Here is an 18,553-nt window from a genome sequence, read left to right as displayed (position 1 = left end):
TTTAATAATTCTTCCGTATATGGGAACATAATTTAACATGTCTTATGCTAGTCATAAATACTTAAACTTCATTATCATAGGTTATTTGAGAACTAGTAATTAATATAACATTTTGATACTTTAGTATTTCGCAAATTTTTACATACATTTTTTATACGAATTTGGAACTGATTATGTACAAACTTATTACATATTTTAAATTCTAACATATATTTACCGCAGTACAATATTCTAGGTGCCTTCAAATTATTCTGATATCATAGACTAACATTATTGGACGTGTTCTTTCCCTTTTCTTTAATCATTCCTATACTATGCTATATTTATTATGCATTATAAAATTTTATAAGAATGAAGATTCGCGGCAAGTAACCTATTCCCAATCCGTCCATAGATAACAGCAACTTTAGCTTTTCATTGTAATATTTACATATAAGTTATTTCTTAATTTATTATAATATTATATTGTTATTTTAAGATATATTCGGATTAGTAAATGTATGCTTATGATCCGTATAATGGAAAGCACTTTCAAAGTAAGTTATAATGGCAAGAATAATGCTATCTTTAGTCTCGTCTTGAGACCAAAGAGAATCACCAAACTAAAGCATTGTAGAGACATGCTTCTGATCGTTTGATAGATGAGTTATTGAAATTTAACACAGCATAGAATGTAGAGAACGGTATATTGTTATAAAAAGAGTACCAAAAATAACATGCATAGTTGGCAAACAATGGATTGTGTCTATTCTTTATTTATAAGAATATAGACAACTAATCCAGCCGAAATACAACCAGTTGATTTAATTGAACTGTTCTCCTTACAGATCAGAGAAAGTTGAAGTATTCGTAAATCATTATTTATCGCATCTTTACAAAAATGTAGAAACGAATTGAATATTTTATTCTTCTAGCATTTACATTTAAATAACAAAGGATTCTCAATAATTAAATTGTAAAGAATATTATAGATCATTCTGTTATTAATTTATAATGCTTAATGATCTTTTTGAAACACATTTTTACAAGTATAAGTTACTATTCTAATCTAATATAATCTTAAACAGGACATTGAAATAAAAACATTTGTATTTCTGGACTGACAAATCGAAAAAAGAGCTTATATAATGCTAGTCATGAAAAATAATATTATTCTTTTTATATATATATATGTAACTATATATGATGCGTTAATTAATGTTTAGTTTTGTAGAAATACATATACGTATATACATATATATGGATATATAATAAATTATTGTAAACTTAATAATTGTAATTTTTCACATAGTATCCCTTAAAGAACTTGGAAGACTAAATAAGTGAAGTATTAATTATTAATAAATATTAATTTTTTAGTATCACAAATATTATTAAAAAAACACTGATATAAGTATTAAAAAGATAAGTACAAGTATAATGTAACTATAAAATGTCGAAAAATGTAAGTGCATGTTAAATTATTGATAAATTTTATTTACGTGATTGCAAGAAAGTACAAAAATTTAAATATCAATTTTATCTACTGAATCACCAACCTTATTACTTCTAAATTTAAAAATCTAAGATTACAGTATTATGAAAATTACTTTTGACTATAATTTGAATTTCGCAACGCGCCAAACACTTTTCATTTTAAAATGCATAACTGCGACGTCATTGGCTATAATTAAAAAATCCACTAAAATCTTTGTTCACGTTTACAACACACTTGCAATTCATATGTTTATACTACATATTATAAATTCAAATTATCCTGATAATCCAAAATTTATTATAATTTCATAAATTAGGTAAAATAATTAGAATGTAATGTAATTTAAAAATATATAATTTTGAACTTTTGTAGATGTATAGTTTTTACTCAAATACTATTGGTCTACATTTTCGCGCCATTTAAAAACTACAAAAATCGTATTACATATAAATGGGACTTACTTTGTATTTATTCACATTTGTCACCTATCTTACTGTTAGTAACTATATGTCGGAATTAACCAATCAGATTATAGAAGATTTAAATTCAAATGAAAACTGAAAAGGTCAGTTTTTCAAATGGCGGTTACAGTTTACAAGTGTCAGACAACATATAATATGAATGAAATGAGTAAATATTAATTGAAAAAGTAACTAATGATTATTCGGTGATTTGAAACAAACAATTAGTAAAAATGTCAGACAGTATAAAAGTAGCTATTAAAGTGAGACCCTTAATTAAGCGTGAAAAGGATGATAATTTAGGGATACAGTGGACAATTCAAGGCAATTCCATTGTTTCTACAGATCAAGAAGTGAAGAAGCGTGGAGATGGCGGTTTTTATTTTGGTATTATTTCCTATATTCATTATGACAATAACATTAATTCGGAATTTTTTATATTTTTATTAAATCAGTATTAATATCTTTATGTTTACAGATCACATCTTTGACATGAATGCATCTAATTGGGATGTATTTGATACTGTTGTAAAACCAATTGTTAATGCTGCTGTAAATGGCTTTAATGGTACGGTTTTTGCCTATGGTCAAACAAGTTCTGGGAAAACATACACTATGATGGGTAGTGCAGAAGAACTGGGGATTGTGCCACTTGCTGTGCAACACATGTTTGATGCTATTGCTAATACCAGTGGGCGTGAATTTTTACTGAGGTACATTTTTCTTAATAATAAGATGTAATGATAATATATTCATCATAATTATATATATAAAAAATAATTTATTTTGTAGAGTATCCTATTTAGAAATTTACAATGAAAGAGTAAATGATCTTTTGAATAAAAGTGGGACTGATTTAAAATTGAAAGAAGACAGTAGTGGACAGGTAATCTTACAATGTAAAGAGGAAATTACAAATAGCCCTGAAAATGTGTTATCTATCATGAAAAAAGGAGATAAAAATAGAAGAATAGGGGAAACTAATATGAATGAGCGTAGTAGTAGAAGTCATACTATATTTAGAATTGTAAGTTCATATTATCATACACTACATATTTTGTTTAAATGCAATATCTTAATATAAATTTTGTATTTAGACAATTGAAAGTAGAGAAGCTGGAGATTCAAATAGTGCTATACAAGTATCACAATTGAATTTAGTAGATCTTGCTGGTTCTGAAAGAGCAAGACAAACAGGAGCTACTGGAGAGAGATTTAAAGAAGGGAGACATATTAATATGTCTTTGTCTACCCTAGGTTTAGTAATCATGCAATTAAGTGAATCCCAGGATGGTCAAAAGCATGTTAATTTTCGTGACAGTAAATTAACAAGATTACTTCAAAATTCACTAGGTGGTAATGCCATGACAGCAATAATATGTGCTGTGACTCCTGCTGCTTTAGAAGAGACTCAGTGTACTTTGTCGTGAGTTAATTACTATTTTTAAATCACATATTGTATATATTTGTATCATCTATTATTTCTATTACTATAAAATTTGTATAATTATAATTTCAGTTTTGCCTCTCGGGCGAAAAGTGTGAAAAACAAACCACAAATTAATGAAGTCATGTCCGATGCGGCACTTTTGAAACGCTATGCAAGGCAACTAGCTAAACTTCAAGAAGAATTGCAGGTTTTTAATTTGAATTATTATGATGATAAATTTTTTATATTTCTCATTTCATCTAGAGTTGTAATTGCATGAACTTGTTATTTTAGAGAATAAAGATTGAAAATCGATCTGCAGAAGTTGAAGAAATGGAAACCAGATTGCAAGAAAAAGATCGTATTAATCAATTATTAGAAGAACGCATAGAATTACTAAAAACTCGTATCGTTTCCGGAGATAATATAGCTCAAGAAGAATCATTTAAATGCAAATTGAAAAGAAGACAAACATGGGGTGGTCCTGGAGTGTTTAATCAACATTTACCGATATTTCAAACTAAAACTGGCTTGCCAACGATAAAAGAAGTATCATTCGAAATGCCACAAAGAAAAAGCACCATACAATCTATAGACATAATGAATCAAAGTAAATTTGCCATATTAATTTTATTCATATGTATCCCATATTTATTTCAATAAATTTTATATTGTTTCCCACTTTTTCAGCATTTCAAACAGCTTTTACCGACTTTGAGTTAGAACTATTTGAGAGTGAAAGAAATCGTGAATCCAGAGAAAGCGACAGTGACGAGGATTATTTTGTAACAAAACGTAGAAATAGAGTTACATTTGTGGATGATGTATACAACACTAAATCTAAAAATAATGGTATTGATATAACACCAGAAAAAAGTAACATATCGACCCAAACTGTAAGGTAAGTAGTAAAGATTAATATGAGAATGAATTATAAAATTGTGTAATATAATTTTAATTTATTTTTAAAAATTGTAACAGTTATCTAATGTCTCCTTCCACACCAAAACATGTTTTACGTCGATGCATTAGTCAATTAACAAGAGAATTTGTAGAACTTCGTGAATTTACAACTTTAGAAAAACAGCTAACATGTCAAGGAAATCATTGCTGTGCACGAGTAAGTATGATTAGTTATGCATATAATGATATAGTCATTATATATATGTAATCATTTACGTTTTAAGGAAGAGAAAGAACAACAAACTGAACAAATAAAGTCATCTTTGGAATGTTATAAACTGGGATATGTTACAGAAGTGAAAGAACAACTTGCAGCTCTTAATCTTACAGAAGAAACAAATTTAGAATCTATAATTACTAAATTATGTACTAAATTGAATGAAATTCAGAAACAAAATATTTCAGAAAAAGAATCCAATTTTAAAACAATGAAACAATTTTCAGAACTAGAAAAAAGAATTGAAAATATTACTTCTGAAAGAAATGAATTTGAATATATTAGCCGTGAATTACGTGCAGAATTAAAGAAAAAAACAACAGAACTGGAATTAAAAATTATGTCCGAGGAAAATATGAAAAAAGAAGAAATGACAAAAATTTCAGAATTAGAAAAGCAAATGGAAAGTATTATATCAGAAAAAAATAAATTTGAACGCATCAATGCTGTTTTAAGTAATGAATCAACAAAAAAAATTACGGAATTGCAAAAACAAATTGAAAATGTTACTTCCGAAAGAGATGAGTTTGAGCACATGCGTCGAGAATTACATATAGAATTAAATAACAAGTCTATAGAATTGGAAAAGTTAAAGAATAACTCAGAAAAAAGTGCAAATACTGAAATAATAAATAACAAAATAACAGAATTAGAAGCAGAAATTGAAAATATTACATCCCAGAATAATACGTTTAAACATATGAACGATGACCTACGCGCCAAATTAAATCAGATATCGTTAGAATTCGAATCAGAAATTGCTTCAGAACAGACTGAGAAACAAAAAGCAATTGAAAAAGTATCTGAATTAGAAAAACATATCGAACAACTTAATTCAAATAAAAAAGAATATGACTGTACCAATGTTGAATTGAGAAATGAATTACATAACAAAATTACAGACTTGGAATTCAAAATTAAATCAGAACATACTTTAAAGCAAGAAGCAATGGACAAAATTTTAACATTAGAAAAACGAATTGAAAATATTACTTGTGAAAAAAATGAATTTCTACGTATAAACAATGAATGCAATATGAATATTTCAGAACTAAAATCTACAATTATGTCGCAACAAACTGCATATCAAGAAGCAAATAATAAGATTTCTGAATTAGAAGAAAAATTGAAAAGTACAATATTGGAGAAAAATGAATTCCAACGCATAAATACCGAATTCAATAAAAAGTGTTCTGAACTTGAGGCACGAACAATGCATAAGGAAGCTGACAATTTGAAGGCAATTGAAAAAATGTCTGAACTGGAGAAACAAATTACGAGTATAACATCTGAGAAAAACGAACTTGAACGCGTTAATAATGAATTACATATCGAATTAGAGCAAAAAGATTCTGAACTAAACAATAAGATGGTAGCAGAGCAAATTCAAAATCAAAAAACAGTGGAAAAAATTTCCGAATTAGAAAAACAAATTGAAAATATAACATCTCAAAAAGATGAATATGAGCGTGTTAATATCGAATTACGTGCCCAATTAGATGCAAAAATTTCTGAATTCAATTCGTATATAAGACAAAGTAAAGCTGAAAATCAAGATGTAACGGAAAAAGTCTCCAAACTTGAAAATCAGATTACAAGCGTGAGTTCTGAAAACAATGAGCTTCAACATATCAATAATGAATTACGTGCCGAATTAAGTCGAACTACTTTTGAGTTGAATCCCAAGACAGTAGAACAAACTGAATATCAAGATGCAACGAGAAAAATTTTGGAATTTGAAAAACAAGTTGCGGATACGATATCTGAAAAGAATGAATTATACTGTATTGATCATCAACAATTATGCACTAAAAACACTTGTATATTAAAGGCTAAAGTAACATCAGAAGAAATTGAAAAACAGAAAATAATTGGAATGCCTGACCAACTAAAAATTGACAATATAACAGATGACAACTCTACAAAAGATGAACTTAACCATATTATTAGTGAATTACGTACTGAGTTGGATCAAAAAACCTCTGCATTAAAGTTAGAACAAATTGAGAATCAGAAAGGAATAAAAATGATCTCCGAATTAAATAAAAAAATAGAATGTGTTCTATCAGAACGAAATGAATTTGAAAATCTGTATAACCAATTAAATGCTGAACTCAAGAAAAAAGCTCCTGGATTGGAATCAACAATTGTATTAGAGCAAACTAAAACTTCTGAATTAAAGGAGCAAATGGAAAACATTACCTCAGAAAATAATGAACTTAAAGATATCGACGAAATACATGATGGATCAAATGAGAAGAATATAGAATTGAAGTTAAGAAGAAACACGATAAATGATTTACAAGATGTAATAACAAATCTTCAAACTGCGAATCAAGATCTAGAAGATCAATATCAATCATTTTTAGGAAGTGAATCTGTTCTATCTCCTTCAAAAATAAATGGAAGCAATGCTGATACTTCATATGTAATTCTAAATATGGAAGCAGAGAAAAGTCAATTAGAAGGAACTCTCCAACTAAAAAGTCAGGAGTTGGAAGATATAAAAAGAGATGTTCAAAGCCTTAAAACGGACATAAACAAATTGCAGGAAACTATTTATCTGTTAACAACTGAAAATATGGAAATGGCTACAAAATTAACTATAGAGCAAGAGAATGCAAAACAAAGTGAAATTAATCTCCAGAAAACAATTGATGAACTTTATGCGCGTATTTCTGAAGTTACGAATGAAAAGATTACTTTAGAAAGTGATTTGACAGCTTTGAATGATCAGTTGGAATCTATGCATTCTAAGATGTCAGTAGTATATAATGAAGAACAGTTGTTAGAATCATATCGAAAAAAAATCGATAAACTAACTACAGAAAACATTGAATTGTCAACCTCTATCACAGAAAAAAATAAAGAGCTTGAGAACATCAAAGAAAGTAAATCACTTTTATATGATCACGATTGTATTTACACAAAGAAGATAGCTACCCTTCAAGAAAAGAATGAGTATTTGCTAGCTGAAAATAATGAACTTTCTACAGACTTGATAGACAAAATAGAAGAAAATGATATGTTGAAGGAGCAATGTGATATATTAAAAAATAAGATAGAGCAATCACTATCAATAAATAAACATGTTGCTGACAATGATGTAGAACATGTAAAGATGGAAAATAATATCTTAAAAACAGAAATTGCAGAATTAAAAACAAAAGTAACAATATTATCAGAAGAAAATACAAAACTTTCTACTAACCTATTAGAAACTTTAGATAATATTGATTCTTCTCAAAATGAAAAATCATATAACAGTACTTTGCATTTATCAAAAATATTCAATAATAGTAGAGACATCAATGAAATGGAATACGAAGTATCACAAGAAGAAACACGGGAAACTCTGGAAAATGAAGTGATAGCATTGCAGAACAAAATCGATTACCTGACGCGCTTGAATAAAAAACTTAGTGATTTAAAATTAACGTCTTGCAGCCAGTGCGTACATTTAAGGAATTTGAATGAAAGTCACAGGATCCTTAAGCTTGAAGCGAAAGGTTTGAATCAAAAGTTAGAAGATTTACAAAGAAAGTTCGATCGCAAGTGTGCAGACACCGAGATTCTGAAAAACAAAATACATCAAGAATTAAATTTAAGCATACACGATGTATCTTCGAACGTTGTCTTTGTTGATGAAATGAATGTAAGTTTCGTTGAAGAAAGAATTCAGAGTTTAAATAATGAACTACAAATTTTAAAAACTGAGCATAATAAATTCTTGGTTTTATATGAGGATAAGTGTGATGAAGTAAAACAACTTCACAGTGGCATGATTGCAAATGAATCCAACACGGATGATTCTACATCTAAAAAAATCCAGAACAGAGCAGGGAATAGAATAGAACAAATTCAAAATCATATTGACCACATAAAAAGTGATATGGATGAAATAAAGGAAAATAGCATGAATTTTACTGTTATGCTTAATGAATTTAAAACTGAAAAAGTAAATTTATTAGATCAAATTAACAACTTAAAAGATGCTAATGAAGAATTACGAAAAACAATATTAAATAATGAAAGCACTGCAATAAAGAAACTACAAATTCTTGAAAATGAATTGACCAATACAAATAGAGAAATTGAACAGTTTTCCATACAAGAGAAAGAGTTAGAATCACAGAAACTAATTTTAGAAGTAGAATTAGAAGGCTTGAAACGCAAAGAACAGGATAAAAATGCCTTGATTAATCAATTAAATGAAGATATCTTCTCTCTGAAAAAAGAATTAGAGAACAAAGAAGAGTTACAGTATCTAAAGGAACAATGCGAGAAATTAGAAAAAGATAAAGTACTCAGTAAGGAATTGGAGCAACATAATATGCTAAAGATCAAAGAATTGGAAGTATGTATAAATGATCTCCAAAAAACCTTAACAAATCAAGAATGTTTCTTTAGAGAACTTCAAGAGAAAGCTATTTATGTGGAAAAACTTCTACAAGAAAAAGAGCAAGAAATATATATTCTAACACAGAAATTACAAGCAGCAGAAACTGAAGTAATTAATATTAAGAATAATTTAGAAATGAAATACAAGAATGAATTTGATTCGGTGGTCCAGCACCATATCAAAGAATATGAAAACAATATGCAAAAATTAAATGATACATTAAATAAATATATTGACGAAAATTTGAATTTATCACAAGAACTTACTAGTCTTCGAAATGTCAAAGAAAAATTGAACGAAATAGTAGCAGAAAAAGAATGTTTATTTGACCACCAAAAAATGTTGGTCCATGATAATGAAAAACTTCATGACGAATTAAACGAAATTAAAAAATGTATGATTAAAGAACTTAGATCGCTTAAGTATAATGTAAATTTACAAGAGTTTCCAAGTAAATCTGTAACTGAAATTTTTGTAGTTTTACTTCAAACGCTTGTATCTAAGGAAAGCGAAGTAATTAAAACTATGAGAGAAACATGTGAAAAGGAAAGACAAAAAGTAGAAGAGGAGAAACAACAATGCATAAATACAGAGAAACGTACTATAACATGGGCTAAGGAATTGGAAGGAGAAATTGAAAAACTTCAAGCAGATTTAATGGAAAAAGAACATGCTCATAAAGAATATCAAAATACAATATCTCAATTAGAGCATCTTTTAAAAGAAAGCACTTACGAAAAAGAAATATTTAAAGAAAAAATGGAAGCGCTAGAAACAGATTTTAATAATTTACAAGTTGAATTTGATAAACAATGCAAGGTTGATAATCAGCAAGAAGAAGCAATTCTTGTTGCTCAGAAGAAAGAAAAAGAAGTACATGAAATGTTTAAAACCAAAGAAACAGAATTACAGTCAAAACATAAATTGGAGAAAGAAATGTATGAAAAGAAAATAGATAATCTAGTTCAAACCCTAGAGTTTCACAAAACCAGAAATTTGGAATTAAATAATACGATTGAAGGCCTTGAAGCAAATGAAAGACAATTGAAAAATACCATAGAAGTGAATTTGACTGAAATAAAAAAATACAGTCAAAATGTAAAAAAAATAAATACAGAACTTGAACAACTTACACAGGCTTATAATGAAGTAAATCAAGAGGTGGAGCAAAAGAATTTACATATCGAAGAAATCACTACAGTTCTAAAAAGTAAATGTGATATATTGTCTGAATATAAAATAAAATTTGAGACAATTGTGCCTGAATGTGAAATGCTAAAGGAGCATGTCAAAGATCAAAAATTGACTATAGCACAATGTAAAGAAGAAATAGACATGCTGAGAAGAGAAAGGGAAGAACAATTGGAAATTATTAAAGATAAGTTAAACTCGGAAGAAATAAAAAATTTTGGATTAAGTAAACAATTAAATGAATTGAACAACAAAAACGTTACTCTAATAGATGAATTGAATAGTTTGAAAGAAAAATATGAAGAACTTCAAGGAGAAAATGCAAAACTAGAAAGAAAAATTAGAAATAGTACAAGCAAAATTAAAGCAGAAGCAGAAATAGAGGAGCTGAAGGAATTGAATAAAAGGCTACAAAATAATCTGGAGGGTGCAAGTAATCGTGTGGTAGAATTTCAAGAAATTAGAAACCAGACTTTAAAAGACTTAGTTGATGTAAAAGGTAAATACGAATTTCTAGTGCAAGAAAATGACGAACTGAAAAGAACACTTTCATTATATAAGTCGAAACACTCGAATTCAAGTTCATTAATAGATGAAGGCAAATACGATGCACTTCTTCTAGAAAAGAATAAAATTGCATTAGAGTTAGAAGATAAAAAGATAACACTGAGTCAAAAAGATAAAGAAGTTAAAGAATACATCAGTCAAGTACAAGAATTAACTAATAGAAACAAGGAACTGGATGATGAATTAGAGGAGTATGCGGCAATAATTCGAGAACGGGACATTGAAATTTCAAAATTAGAAGACAAAATATATTCCCGTTTGTCAGAAAATGTACTTGTTAATGAAGCAGAAGAAAAGTTAAAGAACCTCAATGAAGAAAATGAGAAACTTCACGATCAAATAGAAGCACTTAAAATGAGATTGCAAATGGATGTAGAGAAAGACATTGAACTCCAAAATGAAAGCATTATTCGCGTCTTAAAAAAGGAAAATTTGGAATTACAAGCGAAAATAAATTCTTATAAAATACAGATAGATGGTATTGAATCTAAAGAAATACGCACGAATCAATTAAAAAATTTGGATAAGAGATTAGAGAATAATTTAGAAGAGTCAAGTAATTCTGTTAAAGAACTTGAAGAAAAGAATAAAATAATAAAGGAATTAGAAGCTCATAAATTATTGTTAAATCAGAAGGATAAAGAACTTAAGGAGTGTATAAATAAACTACGAGATTTAACAATGAAAAATAGGGAACTCAATAATGAATTAGAAGAATATGTAAGAACTATTCGCAATCGTGATGCTGAAATTTCAAACTTAAAAGTTAATTTGGGTTCACAGTCAACACAAAATGAATCAGATAGTAATATAAGACAAAAGTTAGACTTTTTCATAATAGAAAATAAAAAGCTCAAAAATGAAATTAAAGAGCTTCATATGAGATTAAGAATAGAAGCACATGATGAAAGTATACTTAAAAGTAGTACAAGAAAACAAAATAGAACTGTGACATCTGATAGAGATGAATACGAGGATAAATATGAACAATTGAAAAAAAAGATTCATGAATTAGAATTGCAGTTAGTATCGAAAAATGGAAAAATTGCAACTTTAGAAATACAAATTCAAAGTGAGAGTTTCCCATATCAGAAGAAATGTAAAGAACTGGAAGAACTTGTACTCGCGTTTCGTAATAAGGTATGTTATAAATTATAAAAATGATAAAAAATTGGTTCTGAGTGTATAGCTCATCGAATCAAAAGGCTCAAATCGTAATAATTACTATAAATGTTCAATTTTATATACAGAATGCAGAATTGAACAATGAAGTAAGAAAACTACGCAGAACACTAAATGACGTTAACGCATGGGAATGTGATGTCTGTAGACGATGGCGCGTAAACAGAAAGGATCAAGCTTGCCAAACAATACCCAATAATACAGTGCGCTTCTGTAGTACTAATAGTGGAATTGTCGAGGTAAGCAAAAATATCAATACATATTAATTTTTAATGAATTTACAGTATTTACATACGAAGTTGTAATATTTATACAGGATCATGTGAAAATCCAAAAATTAGAAAAAGAGAAAATGTTAATGAAAGATTTGTGTCGGTCCCGATCTCGGCAAATAAAGGAATTACAGGATCGAATACAAGAACTAGAAGCACAAAGTTCGTTTGCTTTGAGACCGAACGAAGCATTGCAAGATAGATCTAATCAACAGGATAGCAGCATTATAAGACACAACAGGCATTTAGATATTGGAAAAAATTTAAAGCCGTAAATAATGTTAGATTTCTTCCTTAATCATAAATTTTTATGCATATATGACACTATGTAATAACCGCGTATCTTATTCCATATCAGTAAAATTATTACTTCATAATTCCTGTACTATATGTTCATATATTTATATGAGACTGTAAATAATCGCGATCGAATTAACAATGATATGTATTACATTGTTAAATTTGTGATTTAAGCTAATGATTTTATCAAAATGATTTTTTATTCACATAGTTTATAAGAAATAAATTAAATATTTTTATAACTTCATTGTTGTATAAATTCATGTTTATTAAATAATATTTTATTCTATACATATAAAATTATGTTACATACATTCGTATACATTATGTGTCATACATTCGTCATAATGTTCAATGCTTCATAATTTGCCAAGTTTTTGTTTCTTTACTTTATATTTAGGCATACTCCTAGGCCTTTTTGCACCAACTTTTCTTTCAAATAAATCTACGAATGAAGATAGACCAAGATGTAGATTAAGGATGTTAATATATTAAATCGTTTTAAACGTATGAGACTAAAGTTACCTTTATCGGGCTCTTCTCCAATTTCATCGCGATAATATTGTGCATCATCATCTTCTACATTGTTCTCCTCAATTGATTCTTTTGCTATTTTTTGTAGTAACACTTCATTTTCTTTCTTCTTCTGCATTCCTTTCAAAGATTTTTCTTTATGTTCTTGTTTTTGCAATTCCTTCTTCTTTTTGTTTTCTTCTTGCACTTTCTTTCTTTTTTCCTTTAATTTCTTTTTTTCTTCTCGTTTTTTCTTTATTAATAATTTTTCTTCCTCAGATTTATGAATATACTCATGGAAAAGTACTTCACCATCTAAAAGTCCATCTTCGACTTTTATCAGCTAAAAGGATTTTAAACAACAATGTTAATTAGTAATTATCTTTGAAATTTATTTAAAGGAAGAGAATTATTTCTTACTTCTAGTGTTAATCTAGGACCCAATTCAAAGAGTCTAATTGCACTTTTATTATTTGCATGATTACCACGCGAGGATAATGTTTGTGGTAATGTAACATGATTTGAAGGATCATCTTCGGCTTCACTTTCAGAAACCGTTCCTTTTGTTAAGAAGTCGGAAAAATCTTCACATTTAGACAAATTTGGAATCTTAGCTTGAATTAACTTTTTGATACCTTTTGATACATCAACAGGTACTACTTTAATAGCATAATGCCTGAGATCAATGGTTTTTGATGTGGAATTATAGTTTAAGCTCAGACATCTACGGATTGTACTTAAATTAACCTATAGAGATATTAAAAAACATTCATTCTAATGAAAAACTACAATTAACATATATAAACTAGGATTACTGTCTAAGGGGAAACTTACTGTAGTCAGATTGATTGTTGGAAACATATTTTGAAACATAGAAGCAATAAGCTTCAGTTGCATACCTTCTCCACTAAAATTATTTAAAATTACTAATGGCGAATTTTTAAATAATTCTTCATATACCATTTGCTTTTTTAATAAAGATATTACATCACGTGATAAGGAAAAACTGTGTATTTTAAAAGTGAGCGTTGGTCCTCTTGGTAATCTATTACAAATTTATTTTTTAATTGTTCAATAATATTTATGATAATATATAAACATTTAACATTATAATTGAATTCTGTACCTGCAAAGTTTGAAATACATTCCTTGCTCCGTTCTTGTAAACATACACATGTGTGTAACATGAAATATACCAGCTATTGATACAAAATCTTTGATTGTATTTCTTTTTCTTTCTTTTAAAGACATTGCTGTAAAAGGTTCCATGATTTTGCGGAAGTCTTTAGTAAGTTCAACAATGTGTTCTCCAGGTAGACCACGATGAATGACAAAAGAATGAGGTGCTTTTGTTACATTTGGATTTTCTTCTGTATTAATTTGTTTATTTTTCTTTACACAACGACCCTGCATAATGTTTATGTAAAGTTAAGTAAGGAACTGCATCATTTTTATCGGTTCTATACTCTAAATTCGTCTTATTAAAAAGAATATTTATGTTTACATGGGTATCTTATTAATATTTAATTTATAATTTACATATATGTTCACATATATAAAGCTATTCACCAAGGGCCAATTGAAATAAAAAATTACCTTTTTACGGCGTCCCATGATTACTTTTTTATATTAAGGTTAGAATCTTTATCACGTGTATGTATATATAAATATGAGTATATACAATGAATCGTTGTGAAGTTGGCGCTATAAGCAAAACAGGTTAAGCACATCACGAGGATTCGAGGTGTCATAACACGTCATAATGAATGAAAGTCACTACTATTTTTTTACCATTTTTTTTTTACTTAAGTACACTTCATTAACAACTATTTTAACTCATTAATCGAATATCAAAAATAATTAATCATTAAATTGAGATTTTAGTGTTTTTTTTAGAATATTTCTAATAAATTTTTGTTTCTATCACAATTACAACAATTTTCATTTTATGTTTAGTAATATCAATTAATGTTCTTAGGCATGTAAAATTTGTACGTCTATACAAGTAATAGAGATGCAAGTAATCTAAGAGACTGATACAAGTAATATAAAAATCTAATTTAGTGTATATTCTTTAAATTGTTTCTGACTAAACTACCAATTCATAACATATTTTTGAAGCTTATTAATAAAAGTTTAAAAATTATTCAGTGTCTTTAATCATTATGTTACTTTTAAGTAATGCATATTAAATATTTATTCGATTTAGAAAAGTTACTTATCTTTCTCTTTTCTCTTCACTTTATCTGTTTTATATTTTATTGTTTTCAAGCTGTTAAAATCTAAAGTCACGTAGAGAGTACAATAAGAGATCGCGAAACCATCCAACTTCCCTTCTCATTCTATTATGAATCCTGGAAACGACTACGGTTGTTCACCGCGTGGAAGGATTCATTGTTTGGAAGCGCGGGAACTTCGGTGCGACTTGTTAAGCGAAGAAAACTCTTCTCACGGTGCAAAGTTCACGGCCAGCGCGTCGATCTTTATCTACCTAGCCATGTCCGGGGATCCCTCGAGTCGTTACACACTAAAATTACGTCGCCAATAATGAGGACGTAAAGTCTTCGAATAATTTCGCTACCACGTCCTTGTATGTATTTCTTCACCTTGCTATTTTCTCAACGTTAACATATTCGTTATCGATCTCGTATCTTTTATTTATAATGTAATATAACACTAACCATATCCACTATATTGGAAAACAAACTACCGTAAGGACCTCATTTATATTTCTATTGTTCACGTCTAAATTTTATATGATCAGATATATTCTACAATTTTCTGTGTCCTGATATACTGTATGCATAACATTTACAAGTATTCTCTATTTGTTCATTCCGTATCCATTGTTGATTCTATATATAATATTAAGTAGGAATTCTATGACACGTTAAAACAATAACTTTATGTACAATTAGAATCAATAATGTTACAGGTATGAAAACTACTATATATCAAACCGTGGTAGAAATCTTTACTTTTTACTCTTCGGGAATCAAAGCCTCTAGAAAAAGAGGCAAAGGTTCTTTATCGTAGTTCCGGCTTGATCCTTTGGTAGTACTTGCTTTGATCGTAGTAATTCGTCAACGGCAACACGGATAATAGTCGCAGTACGTTACACCGGCTGCGTCGAGGTAACGTCTGCCATATGCCAAGCTGAAAACCGGCCGTGATTTTTGCTGGCATCACTGCCGTAAGGAAATCGAAAAACAGAATATAAGCTCGTTCTTCTGCTATCTAATAGACGTCATACTTACGTTTGCAACAATATTTATTTAAATCTGTTATACGTATATTTAGTTCTTTGAACAATAATTGAAATTTCCAAATATGAATTTATTTCTTGACTAATTTTTTCATACATTTTGTTCCATTAGAGAGATTTTTTTGTTTGACAAATATCGTATCATATATATATTTCCACGAAGATATTTTAATAAGCATTTCTGCTCATGCTCGTCTTATAGTTCCATGGGTTATTGCTTATTATGTATCGTTCGACTTTAGATCTGCAAATGGGATAGAATTGTGAGAAGTATAGTAAACTGAATAAGAATGTAGATTTCATATCTTAAATGAAATAATCCAATTCGGCTTAAAGTACACCGTTGCATCTTACATCTGTACTCTAAAATACCCTCGGTTGGTACTTCCACTTTGGTGAGCTTGTTTTTAAAATATTATTATATTTTCATAAATATGCATATGGTGATTTTGTTTGTTACATACAAAGGGTTAACTCGTAAACGCATTTATTTTATGGCAATAGTTTAATAAAAAAAACATAGCTAGTTCACCATTTTATTAACATGCGATTTTACCGTCATGGGACTAAAATGCAAAATGGTATTATAGAAGTTTTATTACATATCATACATATTTTATAATCTTTTTATAATCCGAACATTAAAAATCAGGTAATTATATAGAAGATGGTACGCCCCACCGACTTTAATAATTTTAAGATATGTTGTTAAAGTTAACATTCTGAACAACTTTTTCAAAACTGTTTTCTATACATATAAACTGCTGCACGACTTTAGTTTCCGAGATATTCATAAAAATACTTTTACTACTTTTTATCTTGGTGTGGGTTAAGTTTGAGTTAGCTTTGTATACGGACATGATGATATTATAGATGTGTTTGTGCCGCGATGCATTCATACTTTATACGTACATATGAACTTCAGTCGTCTCACGTTCCAATTTGTAAACACAGAAAGATAAGAAAGGAACTCAACTTATTGCTAGTTTACTTGCTTCAGCTACGCGAGAGCTGCGAACGTACATGTGTATATAATACATGTCCGTACCTCAAGTTAAGTCAAATCTAATTCAAGCTAAGATAAAAAGTAGCAAAAGTGTTTTATGAATATCTCTTATGAAACTAAACCGAAAGGCAGTTAGATGTTTAGGAAAAAGTCGTTCAAAATCATGCTCCTGGTAACATGTTTGAAAATGATTGAAATCGGTGAGATGCACTCTCTTCTATATTTAATTACGTATTTAATTTCCAAAATTCACTATACATATTTATTATCACGTCAATATTTAATTAAAAATATTTATAAATGTTAAGAAAAAACATACAAAAAATAAATAGCATTATTACGTACGAACAAGTTTCGTATTAGATATATAATTAGTGTTAAATAATTTTTTATTTGTGTCTTAAAATATAAAATATACATATTTTTATATGTATTTTGTGTTTATTTCTTCTTAAAAATATTAGTAACATGAAGTAGACGTGCTATCTGTATCAGACGACGTCAAACAACTACTATAATTACAAGAAGAACTCGAACTTGATTCACTTAGATTAACGCGCGAAATTGCATTAGGATTTCGAAAATTACTCGGAATAACAAGGTTGACATCTTCATTCTGCCCTGATGATGAAATTGTACTAGTATCGCTAAATCTCGTAATTTTTGCTTCAGGCAGAAATATTGGTTTGAAATCGTAATTAACTGTTCTTGTACTGTACATCTCATAAGCAATTTTTGATTCATTCAATTTTGATTCTTTCAGTTGCATTTGTTGCGCTGGATTTTGCTGCTTTCTTTCTTCTTGTACCTTTTCTTCTTGCAGGCAATCAGGAATAGCATTTTGCATATTTAGCACAGGAAAAATGGGTTTATCATCTTTGGTTGGAGATTGCTTGTCCTTTTTTGATATTATCATCGGAATATAGTTCTTATTATCATCGAAATATTTATTGTCGTTATTATTGGAATCTTTGTAGGTTCTTTTCTTATAAATTATTTTCTTAACGCGTTTTTTATTAATAAATCTTTGTTTACTTTCATTATAATTCTCGCCTATTTCTTCATTTTCTGATGATAATTCTACTAATGATAGATCTATGTCAGGTGAGAATTTATTATTATTGTAATTTTTCTGTAGAAATATATTTTTTTTTATTCTGTTCATAATAATTATTTAAAGAAATAAAGTTCCAATATTCTCTAATATGTTATTTATGTATTTTTATTATACATTTTTATGTATTTATTAATTTAATCTGTTGAAATGATTAAGATCATATATCGATGAATGATAAGTGCATTGCGTGT

General features: G+C 28.4%; 2 protein-coding genes across 2 annotated transcripts; one reads left to right on the top strand and one right to left on the bottom strand.

Annotated features, from left to right (window-relative positions):
• Nucleotides 1-1,552: 1,552 nt before the first annotated feature.
• LOC126871491 (centromere-associated protein E-like) lies at nucleotides 1,553-12,653 on the top strand. The gene is made up of 11 exons (XM_050630395.1): nucleotides 1,553-2,325; nucleotides 2,417-2,651; nucleotides 2,731-2,965; nucleotides 3,036-3,364; nucleotides 3,458-3,575; nucleotides 3,662-3,977; nucleotides 4,058-4,268; nucleotides 4,349-4,487; nucleotides 4,555-11,847; nucleotides 11,958-12,128; nucleotides 12,206-12,653. Exons 1-11 carry the CDS (start codon nucleotides 2,172-2,174, stop codon nucleotides 12,434-12,436), a joined length of 9,432 nt encoding a protein of 3,143 aa, XP_050486352.1. The 5' UTR covers nucleotides 1,553-2,171; the 3' UTR covers nucleotides 12,437-12,653.
• A 51-nt stretch (nucleotides 12,654-12,704) lies between these two features.
• On the bottom strand, nucleotides 12,705-14,737 carry LOC126871490 (protein Peter pan). The gene is made up of 6 exons (XM_050630394.1): nucleotides 14,571-14,737; nucleotides 14,101-14,381; nucleotides 13,809-14,019; nucleotides 13,395-13,721; nucleotides 12,987-13,317; nucleotides 12,705-12,906 (listed from the first exon to the last, which is right to left on the bottom strand). Exons 1-6 carry the CDS (start codon nucleotides 14,586-14,588, stop codon nucleotides 12,821-12,823), a joined length of 1,254 nt encoding a protein of 417 aa, XP_050486351.1. The 5' UTR covers nucleotides 14,589-14,737; the 3' UTR covers nucleotides 12,705-12,820.
• Nucleotides 14,738-18,553: the final 3,816 nt, after the last annotated feature.

Source organism: Bombus huntii, chromosome 11 (genome assembly GCF_024542735.1).
Source record: "Bombus huntii isolate Logan2020A chromosome 11, iyBomHunt1.1, whole genome shotgun sequence".
Classification (NCBI taxonomy): domain Eukaryota; kingdom Metazoa; phylum Arthropoda; class Insecta; order Hymenoptera; family Apidae; genus Bombus; species Bombus huntii.
The sequence above is the reverse complement of the archived record's forward strand: the minus strand, read 5'-3'. Positions and strand labels throughout refer to the sequence as shown.